At 43.4% G+C, this 19,720-nt stretch overlaps 1 protein-coding gene across 2 annotated transcripts in view; it reads left to right on the top strand.

The window, feature by feature from the left end:
• Positions 1 to 19,720, top strand: part of USP34 (ubiquitin specific peptidase 34) — a 208,147-nt gene that overhangs the window by 31,279 nt on the left and 157,148 nt on the right. For both annotated transcript variants that reach the window (XM_040429731.1, XM_040429733.1), the window contains exons 5-8: positions 4,106 to 4,255; positions 11,449 to 11,516; positions 16,573 to 16,765; positions 17,575 to 17,636. In XM_040429731.1, the coding sequence (XP_040285665.1) occupies positions 4,106 to 4,255; positions 11,449 to 11,516; positions 16,573 to 16,765; positions 17,575 to 17,636 (473 nt within the window). The remainder of the gene's footprint in view (positions 1 to 4,105; positions 4,256 to 11,448; positions 11,517 to 16,572; positions 16,766 to 17,574; positions 17,637 to 19,720) is intronic.

The following is a 19,720-nucleotide window of genomic DNA, read 5'->3' as shown; positions in this document are numbered from 1 at the left end:
TTTAGTACGTTGCCTTCAGTGCGTTGCAGGTCCCAATCGTGAACTGGGTACAGTTCACATTTAAAGGTGCTTTTTTTAGTCGGACCGCGCTGCTCTACGGAACAGAAAATTCTCACTCAAGAATCCTTCAGATGTTGGTGGATATAGGAAAGCATTCAGGCCACAGAAAGCCACCTTCTCCTCCCATTTACAAGCTTCTGTCAAAGACCAAAAGTTGCAACAATAGTGAAGCACCGTCACATAAGTTTAAATGGAAAGGGTTTATTATACTCAGAAGGTTAAAACGATAATAAGCAGTGTATAAGGGATCAAACACCCGACCCGGGTTTCGCTCTGAAAAGCTTTGTCAGGGGCATCTATTCCGCCCATTCCGGGGAGATCTTTTTAAACCCGCAGGTAGGTATACACCCCACCTCTATAAAACGTCATATTACAATCATTACAAAATATATTCTTAAAACCAGAACATATTACTAAAGCAAACACAAATATAAATACATAGTAATCAAACTGCCTCTCCTCAAATAAATTAGACAGTACACGCTCTATTTACTTAAAAACCTCCGTGGTTACTCCTCATTCATGTTTACACATCACTAACGTGACCTAACTCAAGACGTCTTATAAACCAATCATAGTTCACAAATCCTAAGGCCTACCCTCTTTCATTCAGAAAAATTCGACCCACGTCACACCCCACATGACCCCCTCCAGCCAACCCTAGCCTTTTAACCTTACTACCAAAGGTCCCAGATCATTGATGCTAACTGCAGCCAGTACGGACATTCTTAGGTGAGGCATGGTTTTAGATCGAACTCCACATTCATCCCTCTTGGTTGTAATGATCCTATCTTATAGATCCACTCCACCTCCCGTCTGTTAATCTGCATTGTGGTGTTACATCCACGCAAATGTTGTTTTACCTGTTCAACCCCCATAAAAAACAGACCACTTGGGTCCTTCTGATGTGCCGTGAGTCTCAAGCCCCTTTTTTATATTTCTAACGTGCTCCTGCACTCTCACTTTGAGTTTTCTCATTGTTCGGCCTACATCTTGGAGGCCACACGGGCACTCCAACATATAGACGACTCCTACGCTATCACAGGAGATTTGCCCTTTAATCTTAAAATCTAGTATTTTTTTTATTAGAATGTACACTGCGTATCCCTCTTCCTATTATCCTTTTTTCTGTTCCTCCACGGCAGGTAGAATCCACACCAGGTAAATTTACTACCTTTTTTTCCGCTATCATTGTGAATTGAACTGTGGACTAATTTTGTACGGAGACTTGGAGCTTTTTTAAAAATCACCTCTGGTTGTTCTGGGATATCTTTACCCAACACCGGATCATTTTTCAGTATTGCCCAGTTTTTCTTTATTGCATTCTTTATCATACCGACGTGTACATTAAATTGGGTGAGGAAAGAAAAAAGAAAATCTCCTGCGGCCAATGGGGATGTCAGTAGTTGCATCGCTGATGAGGCTTTTAGTATTCATGCTGAAACTCTTATTTTGGCCACCAAGTGGCAGGCCAACATAAGAAATGAGCAATTGACAGTCATAAATTCATTTTGAAAATCCCTGATTGTATAAAGTGAAAAATAAAAAAATATATAAAAAAAATTGAAATCAAGTTTAAATCACCACCCTTTCCGTATAATAAAAAACCCCCACCTAAATAACAATAAATATAAACATCATGGGTATCACCGTAACAAAAAACGCCCGAACTTTTAAATTATATTTTAAATATAAAAAACATTTTCCAATACGGCAAATTGCGTAACGGAAAAAAGGGTCAAAATGGACTATTTGCCATTTTTTCATTGCTTCTCTTACCCAAAAGGTCACACACTCCAAAATGGTATCAATAAAAACTACAGATTGGTCCGCAATAACTGAGCCCCTATACAGTTCAGTAGACATAAGTAAAAAAAAGTTATGGGGGTCAGAATATGGTTATGTGTAAAAAATGATTATAATTTCCCCCCCCCCCCCCCCAAAGTTTCTTTATTTTTACACTATTTAGACATACAAAACCTATACATATGGGGTATAGTTGTAATTGTACTGACCCAGAGAATGGAGGGCATGGCGTTTTGTTTGTGGCAAAACTGACCCGTGTGAACAAAACCCGTAAAATGGTGGAGGAATTGCGGTTTTTTCCACCTCATTTTGGATTTTTTTTTTTTTTTTTACTGCTTCCCACTACATTGTATGCCATAATTAATGGTGACATTAGAAAGTACAACTTGTCCTGCAAAAAATAAGCCCTCGTACAGCTATTTGAATAGGAAGATAGGAAAGAAAAATGAACACGAAAAAAACCTCCGGTAGTCAAAGCGTTAATTGTGCCCTCCCTCTTTGTAACCGTTAAGATGCCATGGTCTCTTACTGCAGCATCTGAGGGGTTAAAGGGGTTGTCTGGGTTCAGAGCTGAACCTGGACATATCCACATCTACACCCCCCTGACATTAGCATTGGAACATTTCGTGCTGGATCGCGCAGGACAAGGGTTTCTTGTGTTTCCAATAGCACACTCCTAGGCAGAGGCTCGGTGTTCCCAGTGACGTCCCTGGCTCTGATGGGCAGAGTTTACAAGAAGCCTCCGCCTAGCAAACCCTTGGCTGTATAACACAGCCAGCGCCGCAATGTACACGCATAGCCTCCTCCATAAGTCCTGGCATACATCCACCATACATGTGTGGTAGATCTCACTAAGGGGTTAACACCCCAATTAATTCTTTGCTTAGGTGGTAGCAAAAAGACAGTACAGTTTTTTTTTTTTTTTTTTAGAGACCAGAAAGCTGCCACTTCATGTATTTATTAAAAATGACAGAAGAACTGGTTCCTATGTTTCTTGCAAAACCCTCAACAACATGAATTCATCTTCTTTCGCCACGCTCCCTTCTTCTGCTGTGTTTCCCCTTCACCTTATCTCATGGATAAATGTCTTAAAGGGGCTATGCAATGATTGAAGGAAAACACACACAATACAATCTGACATCATACAGTGCATGACAGTCTTTCCAACCAGCCCTGTACCTCACGTATCCTTTCTGCTGTCCCTGTCCCCGTGCCTTAAGGGGGCGTGACATTTCTGATGCAGCTCTCTTCCTGTAACTGTCACAGCTTCTAATAGAGTTAAAGGATGCAACTGAGCATGTGTGACCTGCTTATTAGGTGGACATGCACACTACTATTTACTGAATACCAGTGGCAACATTCTAACGAAGTAAAGAGAATATCTCACAACTGGAGCATTTTTGTCACAGAATATAAATTACAAAAGTAGCTAGTTTTTCATGCCGAGTTATATCATAACGTCATCTTGGCACAATCCCTTTTACACATAACAGTGTTCTGAGTGTGGAGAGGTAGGTAAGCTGCTTCCCGATCCATTTTTAACCAACAATGTCACCTGAACATCGAATACTCGTTAGTCGGCCAGTGACCCCATTATTGGCTGGTTCAGACCTTTGTCTCAAGTGTATGGCCACCTGTAGTCCATGTCGTCTTGTCTTCTGCATCCCTGCTGCTTAAAGGGAACCTGTCCCCGGGATTTTGTGTATAGAGCCGAGGACATGGGTTGCTAAATCGCCGCTAGCACATCCGCAATACCCAGTCCCCATAGCTCTGTGTGCTTTTTTTGTGTAAAAAAAAACAAAAAAACCGATTTGATACATATGCAAATTAACCTGAGATGAGTCCTGTCCCTGACTCATCTCACGTACAGGACTCATCTCAGGTTAATTTGCATATGGATCAAATCAGTTTTTTTTACACAATAAAAGCACACAGAGCTATGGGGACTGGGTATTGCGGATGTGCTAGCGGCCATCTAGCAACCCATGTCCTCGGCTCTATACACAAAATCCCGGTGACAGGTTCCCTTTAAGCAGTTGTATGACCACTTAAATTACAAATAAAAAAAGCACTTAGAATGGTGTCAAAAGATAAAACAGTAATACTCGCTAATTCCCCTGCTGCTCAAGTTCCCTGCCAGTCTCTGTACTTATCCCTCTCTACACAGCCAGTCACTGGTTATGGCGATCCCATGATTGTCTGTGTATGATTAACTCTTTGTTTCCTGCTTTTCTTTCAGGATGTTGAAGTCCCTCTGCACCTCCTCCGTTATGTTTGTCTGTTCTGTGGGAAGAATGGACTTTCTCTTATGAAGGATTGCTTTGAATATGGATCTCCGGACACGCTCCCCTTTTTAATTGCTCACGCGTTCATCACTGTCGTGTCCAATGTAAGTTAACAGTCATGTTAGGCTTTTGTCTTGGCATTCAGTAGTACTGGCCAATAAGTATAATGTCAGTAATATGTTTAGAGAGATGCTTTACAGCAGCCACATGGGACATAGACACGGTAGACTGGAGGGGACTCCATGACCTATATGGGAGCGATTTCCAGACATGCTGGGCTGTGTAGAAGTCATTGTGAAGGGAAGGAGTAGATAAATTGTGACCACCTATTGTAAATTGTGGGTTTTTGTTATCTATACAAAGGTGATATCTTTCAACTGCAGTTCTGCCCGTGATAATGAGATGACTGCTGAAAAAAAGAACAGGAAGTTTTTGACATATTAGGCTTGGGCTACTTTCACACTCGCGGTTTGTGCGATTCACTCATGGACGGATCCGTTCAGATAATACAACCGCCTGCATCCGTCATGAACGGATCCGTTTGTATTATCTTTAACATAGCTAAGACGGATCCGTCTTGAACACCATTGAAAGTCAATGGAGGACGGATCTGTTTTCTATTGTGTCCGTGAAAACTGATCCGTCCCCATTGACTTACATTGTGTGCCGGGACGGATCCATTTGGCTCAGTTTTATCAGATGAACACCCAAACGCTGCAAGCAGCGTTTTGGTGTCCGTCTCCAAAGCGGAATGGAGGCGAAACTGATGTCTTCTGAGCGGATCCTTTTCCATTCAGAATGCATTAGAATGCAAACTGATCCGTTTTGGACAGGATCTCACAAACGGAAAGCCAAAACGCCAGTGTGAAAAAAGACTTGGGCACCAGTGTGAAAATCCTAAAGAATTAAAATAAGACATGATTTAAATTGGTTGTTTCCTGGTGACACATTTCCTTAGAGGATTTCCAGATGTATTTCTCTAAAGGAAGGTTACGATGTATTATACTTTATAAGCATACAGTGCCATAGATTGCAAATAGGCTTCCGTAGTTAAAAAAAAGAAAAAGAAAAAAAAGTACTGTACAGTATTTTTTTATTTATAGAATAGCGTAGGCCCAGCCGACAGTGCTATACAATAACAAAATTCTGACGCATATTCTGTGCACTACTTTTATTGAGCACCAAAAGCACTTTTCGCACCTCATTAGACACCAGAAAAATGGACGTGACTTTGTAAATTCTTTAAATACGACAGATTTATTAAAGGCATTATCCATATTACCATGCAATGAATAGGCCATTTCTAATGAAGTATTATTGCAATATACATGCAGTGAAAATATTGTAAGTTTTTATGTACATTACATTTTCCTCTCTGGTAGCGCCCTCTTATTTTTCTGTCCACCTTCTCCTGTATTCAGAGGTGGACGGACATGCTCAGTAGCTTCCCTGCCCCTTTCTCCCCTCAGTGCTGGAATAGTGATCTCATAGAGAAGCAGGAGAACTGGTCCATCCCACCTTCTAAAATAATAGAACTATATAGCTGTATCTCTAGATTGAAATTGTTGGGCCATTACATATCATTTGTTTCTCCAGTCTGGGGCCTTATGTGAGGGACTGTTTTCTATGCAGGGGAGGAAGGGGTTAACAAGCTAATCTTGTCCTGGGTGATGCAGGTGCTTGATGAGTTCCTGCCCACCAACTGACAGGGAAGCAAGTCCTCCAAATAGGTAACAAACAGTTTTAAATGAACCCCTTCAAGCGACAGCCAGTTTGGACCAAATGCCAGAGCCCCATTTTTCAAATCTGACATATGTCACTTTATGTGGTGATAACTTTAAAACGCTTTTACTTATTCTGGCCATTCTGAGACAGTTTTTTTTTTGTCGTCACACATTGTACTTCATGTTAGTGGTGATTTTGAGTTGATACGTTTTACCTTTTATGCAAAAAATAAATAAAAAATTGCAGAAATCTTAGAAAAATTCGCTATTTTCAAAATTAGAATTTCTTTGCTTTTAAGACTGATAGTGATACTTCATAAAACAGTTATCACTTTACATTCCCCATATGTATGCTGGCATTTTGTAAATGTCATTTTATTTTTTTAGGAAGTTAGAAGACTTAGAAGTTTAGAAGCACATTTTTGAATTTTAAAGAAAATTTCCAAAACCCACTTTAAGGACCATTTTAGTTATGAAGTCACTTTTTGGGGCTTACACAGTAGAAACAACCCATAAATGACCACATTTTAGAAATTACACCCCTCAAGTTATTCAAAACTGATTTTACAAACGTTATTAACCCTTTAGGTGTTCCACAAGAATTAAAGCAAAATGGAGGGGAAATGTAAATCTTTTTTTTTATTTTTTTGGGCTGATTATCCATTTAAATCTAATTTTCCTGTAACGCAGCACGGGTTAACAGCCAAAGAAACTTCAATATTTATTACCCTGATTCTGCAATTTACAGAAACCCCCATATGTGGTCATAAACTGCTTTATGGGCACTCGGCAGGGTGCAGAGGGAAAGGAGCACCATATTGTTAACGGAGGGTAGATTTTGCTGGAATGGTTTCCAGGTGCTATGTCACATTTGAAGAGCCGCTGAGGTACCCCTAGAAAGAAAACCCCAAAAAGTGACCCCATTTTGGAAACTACCCCCCTCAGGGAATAAATCTAGTGATGAAGTGAATGCTTTGACCCAACAAGCGTTTCATAGAATTTAGAAACTCATGCCTGTGAATATGAAAAATTAACTTTTATTTCCAATATAAAGTTGCTTTAGCCCCAAATTTTTCATTTTCACAAGGGGTAACAGGAGAAAATTCACCCCAAAATTTGTTATCTTTTTTTCCTGAATACAACAACACCTCATACGTGGTCCTAAACCACTGTTTGGGGGCACGGCAGCATTCAGAAGGGTAAAAGCAGCAGGGTAATTTTCAGAAGGGTAATTTTCTGAAATTAGTTTAGGGCCCATAACACTTGTATTTTTCACCAATGTAGCTCTATGCAGACTTGTTTTTTTGTGGGACGGGCTGTAGTTTTTTTATTGGTATCATTTTGGGGTATATATGTCTTTTTTTGATCACTTTTTATACCATTTTTTTGTGAAGGTGAAGTGGGCAAGAATGGCAATTTTGTCAGTGCTTTTTATTTTTTATGGGGTTTCTCTTGTGGTAAATATAATATTATTATTTTATTCTGTGGGTTGATACGGCTATGGCGATACCAAATTTATGTAGTTTTTTTTATGTTTTACTACTTTTTCAGCAATAATCACTTTTGTGTTAAAAATTAATTATATTTTGCATCGCCATATACTAAAGTCCATAACATTTATATTTTTCCTATGTAGCTGTGTAGGGACTTTTTTTTTGCCTGATGGTCTGTAGTAGGGTTGTCCCGATACTAGTATCGGTATCGGGACCGATTCCGAGTTTTCTCGGCGGTACTCAGCCGCCGATACCCCGCCCCGATACATAAATAGAATACTTTTTTTTTTCCCCGCAATGAATATTTTTGCGGCCCGGCAAAGATGCAGCATCGGGAGAGAGGAGGGGCTGGAGTCCGTAACTATGGGCGGGGCCCGGTGCAGTCACTGTACTCTTACACCGGGCCCCGCCGCTCACCAAAGTATTTATAAACGTGAATCCTTATCCTGTTATTAAGTTGAACTAACGCTGCCCTCTCCCATGTTCCCCTGTATCCCCACAGCACTTACTTAAGCTTCCATAGCAGGCAGAGCGGACGGCACCAGTAACGTCACTCACTGACGTAGAGCGCCTGCTCCGCCCACTTTATGAATGAAGCAGGCGGAGCAGACGCGCGACGTCAGTGAGTGACGTTACTGGTGCCGTCCGCTCTGCCTGCTATGGAAGCTTAAGTAAGTGCTGTGGGGATACAGGGGAACATGGGAGAGGGCAGCGTTAGTTCAACTTAATAACAGGATAAGGATTCACGTTTATAAATACTTCGGTGAGCGGCGGGGCCCGGTGTATTGGGGGACACTGTTATGAGGGGGATCTGTGGATGACATATAGCAGTGTCATCCACAGATCCTCCCCATAACAGTTCCATCCACAGATCCCCTATAACAGCACCATCCACAGGTCCCCCACCAAATAACAATGCCATCCTCAGATCCCCCCACCCCATAACAATGCCATCCACAGATATCCCACCCCATAGCAGTACCATCCACAGATCCCCATAACAGTGCCATCCACAAATCCCCATAACAGTGCCATCCACAGATCCCCCATAACAGTGCCATCCACAGATCCCCCATAACAGTGCCATCCACAGATCCCCCATAACAGTGCCATCCACAGATCCCCCATAACAGTGCCATCCACAGATCCCCATAACAGTGCCATCCACAGATCCCCCATAACAGTGCCATCCACAGATCCCCCATAACAGTGCCATCCACAGATCCCCCATAACAGTGCCATCCACAGATCCCCCATAACAGTGCCATCCACAGATCCCCCATAACAGTGCCATCCACAGATCCCCCATAACAGTGCCATCCACAGATCCCCCATAACAGTGCCATCCACAGATCCCCCATAACAGCGCCATCCACAGATCCCCCATAACAGCGCCATCCACAGGTCCCCCATAACAGCGCCATCCACAGGTCCCCCATAACAGCGCCATCCACAGGTCCCCCATAACAGTGCCATCCACAGGTCCCCCATAACAGTGCCATCCACAGATCCCCCACATGACAGTGCGTCATCCACAGATCCCCCAAAACGGTCACATGACATTTAAAAAAAGTATCGGTATTCGTTATCGGTGACTACTTGAAAAAAAGTATCGGTACTTGTACTCGGTCCTAAAAAAGTGGTATCGGGACAACCCTAGTCTGTAGTTTTTATTGGTATCATTTTAGGGTACATATGTCTTCTTGATCACTTTTTTGTGGACGTGACAAAAACAGCAATTCCATAATTTTTTTCTACATTATTTTTTACGGCGTTCACCACACGGGATTAGTATTATGATACTTTGATAGATCAGGTCGTTACGGACGTGGCAATACCAATTGTGTATTTTTATTTTTTTTTTAAATTTTTAATGACCTAAATGAACGGCTATGAGAAGACAATTTTTATTTTTCTTAAAATGTAAAAAAAAAATTTTTTTTTTTTTTTTTTTTACCACTTTATTTTATTTATCAAGACCCATCTGGATTTTAAAGATCCAGTGGGCCTGGTGGCTATTCAGTGCATTGCAATAGTCAATTCGGCCGTAGCAGCAGAGTGTCAGCTGTAAGTTACAGCAGTGGTTGCATGTGGGGGGCACTTACATTCACGGTGGCAGTCATGCCTGATTTCCGGCTGTGATCTCGAGCGTGGAGATCACAGCCTGAAACTGGCATTTTTCTCAATGAAGCTCTACGATTGGTTAGCCTCCAGACTGGTGTCTGGACTGGTCTCTTGCTGGCTTCCCCGGTGTGTCTGCTCTCCGGAAGAGCGGAGACTCCGGGGCTGTGACACTTTTTATAGTGTCACAGCCCCGGTAAGCAAATTGGACGTGACTGTACGTCCAAATGTAAAAAGTCACTTGCAATTTGGACGTACAGTTACGTCCAAATGCGTTAAAGGCTTAATGGGATAGCCCCTTTAAGGCTAATTTCACACTCGCATTTTGGGCGGATCTGTCATGGATCTGCAAAAACGGATCCGTTACAATAATACAACCACATGCATCCGTCATGAACGGATCGGTTTGTTTTATCTGTAACATAGCCAAGACTGATCCGTCATGAACTCAATTGAAAGTCAATGGGAGACGGATCCGTTTTCTATTGTGTCAGAGAAAACTGATCCGTCCCCATTGACTTACATTGTGTGCCAGGACAGATCCATTTGGCTCAGTTTCGTCAAGCGGACACCAAAACGCTGCAGGCAGCATTTTGGTGTCTGCCTCCAGAGCGGAATGGTGACTGATCGGAGGCAAACTGATGCATTCTGAGCGGATCCTTTTCCATTCAGAATGCATTAGGGCAAAACTGATCCATTTTTGACCGCTTGTGAGAGCCCATGTTAGATCTCACAAACGGAAAGCCAAAACGCGAGTGTGAAAGTAGCCTAAAGCTGTTGTCAGAGGTATAAAAAAAAACATTGCACTGTAACTCTGTTGGTCAATAATATAGAACGAAGCTAAGCAAGTTTTAGGCAAAAAAAACTATTTCCTAATTTCCCCGGTTTTCTTCTGGCCTTTGTTTACCTTAGGAATATTTGTGCCCCTCCTCCTGCTCGGCAAAGGGAGTGAATACAAGAAGTGCTGCCCTGAGTGCAATGTCTGTCAGCTGGGATACTCTGCAGCATTATATATATATATATATAATGTAGGACTACAAGTCCCAGCTGTACAATGACACTGCTCACACAGGATCTTTCTCCTACCTGTTCTAGTGCAGTGCTCTGCAGAACTCCGTCAGTCTGTCAGCTTCTGTGCCCAGGATTTGTCTCTTCACTGCCTGTAGCTGCTCTGCAAAGCCTCCAGCCCTGAGTGCTGAGAAGGGGTTAAAGTTTCCTGAAGAATCCATTGGGAGGGGGACACAGGGCAGACTGCAGTGGATGGGGGCGTGCCCAGCACAGTGATGTTTTGTGCACACACAGAGACCTGCTCCTCAGGCTTGTGCACAAAACATCATCAGAGTAGGGAGAGAAGCTGACCTCAAAGGTCATGTGACCCTCAGTGAAATCTCAGAAAGGAGCCAATGCAGAATGAAGTAAGCGAATTGTAAACCCCTTACATTTGATTAGTTAGAAACATAAAAAGACCAAAAAATAACTCTGACAACCCTGTTAATGGTAAGCCAGGCTTGAGCTGGCATAAGGAGGAAAAATGATCTAACGTCTAGTAAGGTGTGCCAATCTACTACAGCGTGTGCCACTGTGATAAATTTGGCACATCTGTTGCCTGGCAAGTTTATACTCTCTAAATAATAGACCGTATTAGTAAGGATGCCTCAATTTTCTCTTTGCCGCTCATGCATAATTGGCAGGATGATTATCAACAGGCCACGTGTCGGCAGTCACTTGCAATTAGTTTGTCTGCCAGGACATAACAATAAGTGCTAGCACACGTTACTTGAAAGTGGGAGCCACTTGGCAATAAACCTCTAATACTTTTATTAGGCATATAACCTAATTTCATATATATGTATTTATGGTCTGTGGTTTACAGCATGCACGCCTATCCAATGTTTTTTTTAAATTCATTTACGGTTGATTTACGGTTTACAAATATATGGTTGTGCTTTTTCCTTATAGATCAGAATATGGCTTCACATCCCAGCTGTTATGCAGCATATTATACCGTTCAGGACCTATGTTATAAGGTGCGTGCACATTGATTACGAATACTGGGGTTATGAATAAGCAGACAATTCACCTTAAAGAAGCACCCCAGCAGTTTTTTATTTTCCCTAGTGCAGGATAAATACAGGTGAAACTCAAAAAATTAGAATATCGTGCAAAGTTCATTTATTTCAATAAGGCCTCATGCACACGACCGTTGTGTGCACCCGTGGCCGTTGTGCTGTTTTCCGTTTTTTTTTTCGCGGACCCATTGACTTTCAATGGGTCCGTGGAAAAATCGGAAAATGCACCGTTTTGCAGCCGCATCCGTGATCCGTGTTTCCTGGCCGTGAAAAAAATATGACCTGTCCTATTTTTTTTCACTGCCAACGGTTCACGGACCCATTCAAGTCAATGGGTCCGTGAAAGAACACGGATGCACACAAGATTGGCATCCGTGTCCGTGATCCGTGGCCGTAGGTTAGTTTTTATACAGACGGATCCGAAGATCCGTCTGCATAAAAGCTTTTTCATAGCTGAGTTTTCACTTACCAGTCATGTCACTTACCAGTAGGAGGAGCTCCCGGCCGGACCTGTCACTTACCAGTAGGAGGAGCTCCCGACCGGACGCAGACCATCGCAGCTCGCAGGTAAGTATAATGGTTCTACAAATTGCTAAGTAACCATGGCAACCGGAACTGCAGTAGCGTCCTGGTTGCCATGGTTACCGATCGGAGCCCCAGCGATTAAACTGGGACTCCGATCGGTACACTCCGCTGCCACCAATGATAGGGGGGAGATTTTAATTAGGAGGGGGAGGGAGGGGGAGGGAGGGGGGGGCCCACTGGCCACCAACAAGTTAACTACAGGGGAGGGAGGGGGGCCGGCCACACTGGCCACCAATGAGTTAACTACAGGGGAGGGAGGGGGGCCGGCCACACTGGCCACCAATAAGTTAACTACAGGGGAGGGCGGCCCACTGGCCACCAATGAGTTAACTACAGGGGAGGGGGGCCCACTGGCCACCAATGAGTTAACTACAGGGGAGGGGGGGGGGCCCACTGGCCACCAATGAGTTAACTACAGGGGAGGGGGAGGGGGGGGGGGCCCACTGGCCACCAATGAGTTAACTACAGGGGAGGGGGGCCCACTGGCCACCAATGAGTTAACTACAGGGGAGGGGGGGGGGGCCCACTGGCCACCAATGAGTTAACTACAGGGGAGGGGGGGGGGGGCCCACTGGCCACCAATGAGTTAACTACAGGGGAGGGGGCACCTGCCGCCTGGCAGCACCTGCCCCCTGCTGCCTGGCAGCACCTGCCAGGCAGCAGGGGGCAGTCATGTACACAGTTCTTTTAGTATATTCTAACCTGAAGCGTCCCCATCATCATGGGAACGCCTCTGTTAGAATATACTGTCGGATTTGAGTTTCACGATGTAACTCAAATCCGACGGTATATTCTAACATAGAGGCGTTCCCATGGTGATGGGGACGCTTCAAGTTAAAATATACCATCGGATTGGAGAAAACTCCGATCTGATGGTATAATCCTGACTTTTCATTGAAAGTCAATGGGGGACGGATCCGTTTGAAATTGCACCATATTGTGTCAACGTCAAACGGATCCGTCCCCATTGACTTGCATTGTAATTCAGGACGGATCCGTTTGGCTCTGGCACGGCCAGGCGGACACCAAAACGACTTTTTTTTCATGTCCGTGGATCCTCCAAAAATCAAGGAAGACCCACGGACAAAAAAACGGTCACTGATCACGGAAAAACGGAACCCCGTTTTGCGGACCGCAAAAAAATACGGTCGTGTGCATGAGGCCTAATGCAACTTAAAAGGTGAAACTAATATGAGATAGACTCATTACATGAAAAGCAAGATATATCAAGCCTTTATTTGTTATAATTTGGATGATTATGGCTTATAGCTTATGAAACCCCAAAGTCACAATTTTAAAGGTACCCTTTGCTCAGGGGGTATCGATTAATTAGCTGACTAGAGTGACACTTTGAACCTAGAATATTGAACCTTATCACAAAATTCTAATTTAAGCTGCATTAATGCAATTCCTTTTAATTTGCATTACTGAAATTGATTTTTGCACGATATTCTAATTTTTCGAGTTTCACCTGTATTGTAGAGGATCTTGTGTGTTTTGTGTGTGTTTTGTGTGTGTTTTTTTTTTTTTTTTTCCTTTTCTCGTTATTGTGCCAATGGGACCGAGTCTTAACACACTGCACTTGGTTTGCTGTAACTCCTATCTAAAGGTCGCCATACAAATTAGTTGACGAAAATTGACAAATTCAGCCAAAACGATAGTACTTTAGTTGAAATTTAACAACAAACGCTCTTTTTAGGCGACCAATGACAGACCATTATATCCTGAAAAGAGGTCGACTGTGTTTAATTAGTCCAATAGTCAGATAAAAGATCTTGCTTTGAAAGATCTTTCGTCGATCGCCTGCTTTCATTGAACATGTACTGTATGGGCAACTTGAACAACTGTAACTGCCAATGTGGACTAAAATATATATGGCTGTGTCTGCATAAGCAACGTTCACCAGATCTTTGTTTGTCTAACCATCAACCAACTCCTGTCTAACGTGTGTGTGTGTGGCCACCTTAAGAGCAGCAGGTGACAGAGTACTGACATAGAACTGCTAACTGACATTGCAGTGTCTCAGTGTATACCTAAGCAATGCAGCTACACAAAGTTTTCCCCTGCCTCGGCTCCTACTGGTCAAAGTTTTCTCCCAGTCAGCTCTTGCAAGCAGGTGGAAGGGGACAGCAGTGTGAACCTGTATCTCGTAGAAATACACTGAACGTTCTGTACACAGTACACATGGATAGTATAGACAGGCAGCATGAATCAGAGTTTTATAAATCTGCGGCTGCACACATCTTTCCCCTACCTCCAGCTTGTGATCTATTTCTCACTGTCAGCCCTTACAGGCAGGTGCGAGGCGTGAAACTTATGAAACTGTATCTCATAGAAATACACTGGAGATTCTGCACACATAGATAGTATGGACAGGCAGTGTGAGTAAGACGTTTATAACTCTGCAGCTAATCATTGTAGGAATTCGCTACTATGTCACTGCTCCCCTGGTCTCTTAGATGGTGCAGAAATGATATCCTCTGCAGCACTCTGTATACGGGAAATAGAGGGACTGAGTGGGTGGGGCTTCTTGGGGAGGGGAGGTGTCAGAGAGCTGCTAGGAGGAGTTTATTAGGTGCTGATGTAATCCTGTAGTTCTCAGGAAGTCGTGCACACAGTAGACAGCAGTGCCTGCTGTCACATGACAAGGCTGCCATAATGAAATGGCTCAAAATGTATGGATGCATCTGAGATTAAACAAATCGCACTGCTAGAATATTGCAGGTGAGTGGGCATTGTAAGTTTTAAAACATTTCCTGGAGTGCTTCTTTAATGGTAAAAGTATTCAAACCACTCACTGTGTGGCAGCTACTTTAGGTTAGTTACACACTAGCGTTTGAGATCCTGTAGGCTATTCCGGCAGGGAACTGCTTGCTGGACCTCTGCGCAATCCGGCAATGTCGGAGGTTTGTAAGTCTCTGTCTGGCCCCATTGCTGGTACAGCTTGCCAGATCTCTTAAACGCTTGTGTGCAACTTGCCTTGGATATGTCAGGCCACCTTTTCTCTCCAGTGGCAGTAGTAGGAGGTAGTTGTTGTCTAAGCATGCCCTGAAGACTGTAAAAGATCTTGTAGATCTATGTAGATGGAGGGGGTGGGCACAGTTGGTAATGCCCCTCGCCACCACCTGTCTGTTCACTCCAAGTAACTGGACAGTTGCTTTCTTCTGTGTTCTTTGTTTTTTCATGGCATTTTACCCCTATAGTAAAGGTGTTGGCAAAATACCTGGAAAAAATGGCAAGAGCTACAGCAGACGAAGACAGAGTACCACCTAAGTAAGGCTACTTTCACACTGGCGTTTCTGGGTCTGCTTGTGAGATCCATTCAGGGCTCTCACAAGCGGTCCAAAACGGATTAGTTTAGCCCTAATGCATTCTGAAAGGATAAGGATCCGTTCAGAATGCATCAGTTTACCTCCGTTCAGCCTCCATTCCGCTCTGGCGGCGGACTCCAAAACGCTGACTTTCAGTAGTAGTCAAAACGGATCCGTTTGCATTATCATGAACATAAAAATTTTTTTTTTTTGTTCATGGTAATGCAAACGGATCCGTTCTGAACGGACACAATCGTTTTCATTATAGGTGCGGATCTGTCTGTGCAGATACCAGACGGATCCGCACCGAACGCAGGTGTGAAAGTAGCCTAAGGTGGTGGTCACACCGTTATTTGGTCAGTTATTTCCATCAGTGAGACAAATCTAGGCACAGGTCAAAAACACAGAACAGGTGCAAATCTGTCCATTATACCTTATCTCTGAGTAGGCTTCACTACTGGTTTTGGCTCACAATAACTGATCAAATAACTGAAGTGTGAACTGGACCTAACTAAAATGCCAGTAGTGCAAAAAAAAAAATGCTTGTGTGCATATTTGCCATAGATCTTTAAGTCCCTATTTATGCAATAATCACAAAAATGCAGGCGGAAAAATGACATTAAAAGAACAAAAGTACAGAAAAGCGCCAGCAAAAACCTTTGTGTGAAAGTAGCCTTAAACCAGGCACAATGTCTTGTAGGGCTAGCTGATCTGAATGTAGTGATGCCTTTCACATAGTGATCTGTTGCTTCATTCTGGAGAAAAAGTATCTGCAGGTTCCTGTATAGTCCTCTCTCCTGGCCCTGACCAGAAAGAGAGGGAGCGAGGGGCTGGCAGAGGAAGCAGGAGGAGCAAGGGTGCACAGAGTAGCAGGACCCGCCTTCAGTGCACTTAACTGCTCATTTGCTATGGATTAAAAGTTATTTTTCTCCAGATTAAAGTAACAGAGCGCTAAGTAAAAAGTATAATTACATTCAGTTGCGATAATCCTACAAGACGTTGTGTCTGATTTAACAGTAAATTTCCTTCTGACAGATCCCCTATAACTCTTAAAATGTAAAAGTCTAAATTTCTGAACTTGACTTAATGAGATATTCTTTTCATGACTTTTCCTCCAGGTACTTGTGTAAACTGTCTGACCAGGAACTACGGCAAAGTGCAGCTCGCAACATGGCTGACCTAATGTGGAGCACTGTGAAGGAGCCCCTGGACACTGCTTTGTGCTTTGACAAAGAGAGCCTTGACTTGGCGTTCAAGTATTTTATGTCACCTACACTAACCATGAGGCTTGCTGGGCTGAGTCAGATAACTGTGAGTGCCCAGATCATCTTCTTGGAAACCGTTATCATTGGGAATTATTGCTGCTTAGCAGTTTTTCATGAATTGCGCCCCCCCCCCCCCCCCCCCCCCCATAAAACAGTTTTTAAATTTGTAGGCAAGAAATATTTAATGTTGTGTTTCAATAAAAGTATTTACCGCCCTTTTCTGTTCAAGTCTTTTTAGGATGTAATATTTGTTGAATTTAAAGGGAACCTGTCACCTCCAAAAACCATCTGAAGCCGCCAGCAGTACCTGAGAATAGCCAGAAGAGTGTTTCTGACGATAACTATGTTCCTGAAGCTCTGAAAACGTTCCTTTATCCCCTGCCGGCGCGCTTCTCTAGACATGCTTGAAGTCAAGGGGGCAGCGGCCTTCTTGCTTCAAGTCAAGATAACCATGCCCCCTTCCCTGCCCCTTCACTGTGACTGACAGCGCCTATGCAGAGAGTTCCGCAAAGCCAGCCGAACTGCCGGCTGTCAGTTACAGCGAAGGGGCAGGGAAGGGGGCGTGGTTATCTTGACTTGAAGCAAGGAGGCAGCTGCCCCCTTGACTTCAAGCATGTCTAGAGAAGCGCGCCAGCAGGGGATAAAGGAACGTTTTCTGAGCTTTTGCAGCATCTGCCTTCAGGAAGAAAACAATCGTCAGAAACACTGCTGGCTGCTTCAGATGGTTTTTGGAGGTGACAGGTTCCCTTTAAAGGGATTGTCCAGATGTCACTTCTGCATGTTCTTTGATTCACTGAGGTTTAAGTTTCTATGCCTGGTTGGTTGACTTTGCCTGTTTACTCTTCTGTTACATAGAATCAGCTACATACATTTAATGACGTCTGCAATAACGAGTCCCTGGTTTCTGACACAGAGACGTAAGTGCATTGGTTTGTGAATTATTTCATTTTTGTTTTCTACATACCCACACCTAATTTAAGCCTGAACATTCAGTGCAATTTGCAGGCAGCATGTTACAGATCGGGAAGAGCTGAGCAGATTGACATATACAGTATTTTTGCTTTATAAGTCGCACCTCATGATAAGACAAACCTAGGTTTTAGAGGAAAATCAAACCTCAGAACAGACCCCACAATCTTCATTAGATCCCCCAGTCTTCATCAGACCCCCTATATCAGACCTCAGATCAACCCCCCCCCCCCCATCTTCATCAGACTTATCAGACCCCCAGATAAAATTAATAAATTAACCTACCTCTCCTTCTCCACCGCCACTCTGCAGATCCAGTGGTCTCTATTGTACTCGCCGATCTGTGGTCTGTGGTCTTCGCTCTTGCACTGCATTGTGACACGACTGCGTACAACATCAGGTCATAGTGTGTCCACAACGTAAAAAACGCGGATAGCACACAATGTGCTGTCTGCATCAGTATGTCCGTTCCGTTGCGCCGCAAAAATAAATGGTGCATGTCCTATTTTTTTCTAGTTTGCGGACAAGGATAGGCATTATTACAATGGATCCTCAAAAAAAAAAACGGATCCGCAAAAAAATGGATGCCATACGGAATGTAGTCAGTTTTTTTTGCGGATCCGCAATTTGCAGACCACAAAACACATACGGTCGTGTGCATGTAGCCTAATAAAATGGAAAATATGGTTATGTTTCTCCTCTAATCCAATACATAGTTTATTTGGGCATGAATCAGGGGTTATCAGGAATAAGGTGGTCGGCCATGCGTGGTTTGATGTTTGAGACTAAGGCCCCTTTCACACGGGCGTGTATTCCGCGCGGATGCGATGCGTGATTTGAACGCATTGCACCCGCACTGAATCCCGACCCATTCATTTCTATGGGGCTGTTCACATGAGCGGTGATTTTCACGCATCACTTGTGCGTTGCTTGAAAATCGCAGCATGCTCTATTTTGTGTGTTTTTCACGTAACGCAGGCCCCATAGAAATGAATGGGGTTGCGTGAAAATCACAAGCATCCGCAAGCAAGTGCGGATGCGGTGCGATTTTCACGCACGGTTGCTACGAGAGGATCGGGATGGAGACCCGATCATTATTATTTTCCCTTATAACATGGTTATAAGGGAAAATAATAGCATTCTGAATACAGAATGCGTAGTAAAATAGCACTGGAGGGGTTAAAAAAATAAAATAAATATTAACTCACCTTAATCCACTTGATCGCACAGTCGGCATCTCTTCTGTCTTCTTTCTTTGCTGTGTGCAGGAACAGGACTTGTGGTGACGTCACTCCGGTCATCACATGGTCCATCACATGATCTTTTACCATGGTGATGGACCATGTGATGAGTGACGTCACCACAGGTCCTTTTCCTGCACACAGCTAAGATGAAGACAGAAGAGATGCCCGGCTGCGCGAGCAAGTGGATTAAGGGGAGTTAAAAAAAAAAAACCAAAAAAAACATGTTATAAGGGAAAATAATCCAATCTACAGAACACCGATCCCAAGCCCGAACTTCTGTGAAGAAGTTCCGGTTTGGGTACCAAACATGCACGATTTTTCTCACGCGCGTGCAAAACACATTACAATGTTTTGCACTCGCGCGGAAAAATCGTGCATGTTCCTGCAACGTACCCGCACCTTTTCCCGCAACGCCCATCTGAAAGAGGCCTAATGCAGCTATGCTAATAGACTATAGGAAGTTCTTGATTTTTGTAAAGGGGGATTCCAACTTGCTTGCAATTAAGATACTTCCCTAGTAAATTGATTTGTATGGTCTCTTGTGCCCATGATGCTGCCTGCATTGTGTTTGTGGAAGAAAAAAAATCCAGCTTGTCTCTAGGGTGCATTCACACCGTGGTCGCAGTGTATGCTGGACGTATACAGCAACAGGGATTTTCCGACGTATTTAATACACAGATGCCACTGTACGCAGTGTCATACATCGCACACAGGCTTCCACTTAAAAAAATGTATAATGCACAGAATACGCTTTTTACTTCATGTTTTTGTATGGAATAGTTCTGGCA

The sequence above is a fragment of the Bufo bufo genome, chromosome 4 (genome assembly GCF_905171765.1).
Source record: "Bufo bufo chromosome 4, aBufBuf1.1, whole genome shotgun sequence".
Lineage (NCBI taxonomy): Eukaryota > Metazoa > Chordata > Amphibia > Anura > Bufonidae > Bufo > Bufo bufo.
This window is presented reverse-complemented; position numbering and strand designations above follow the sequence as displayed.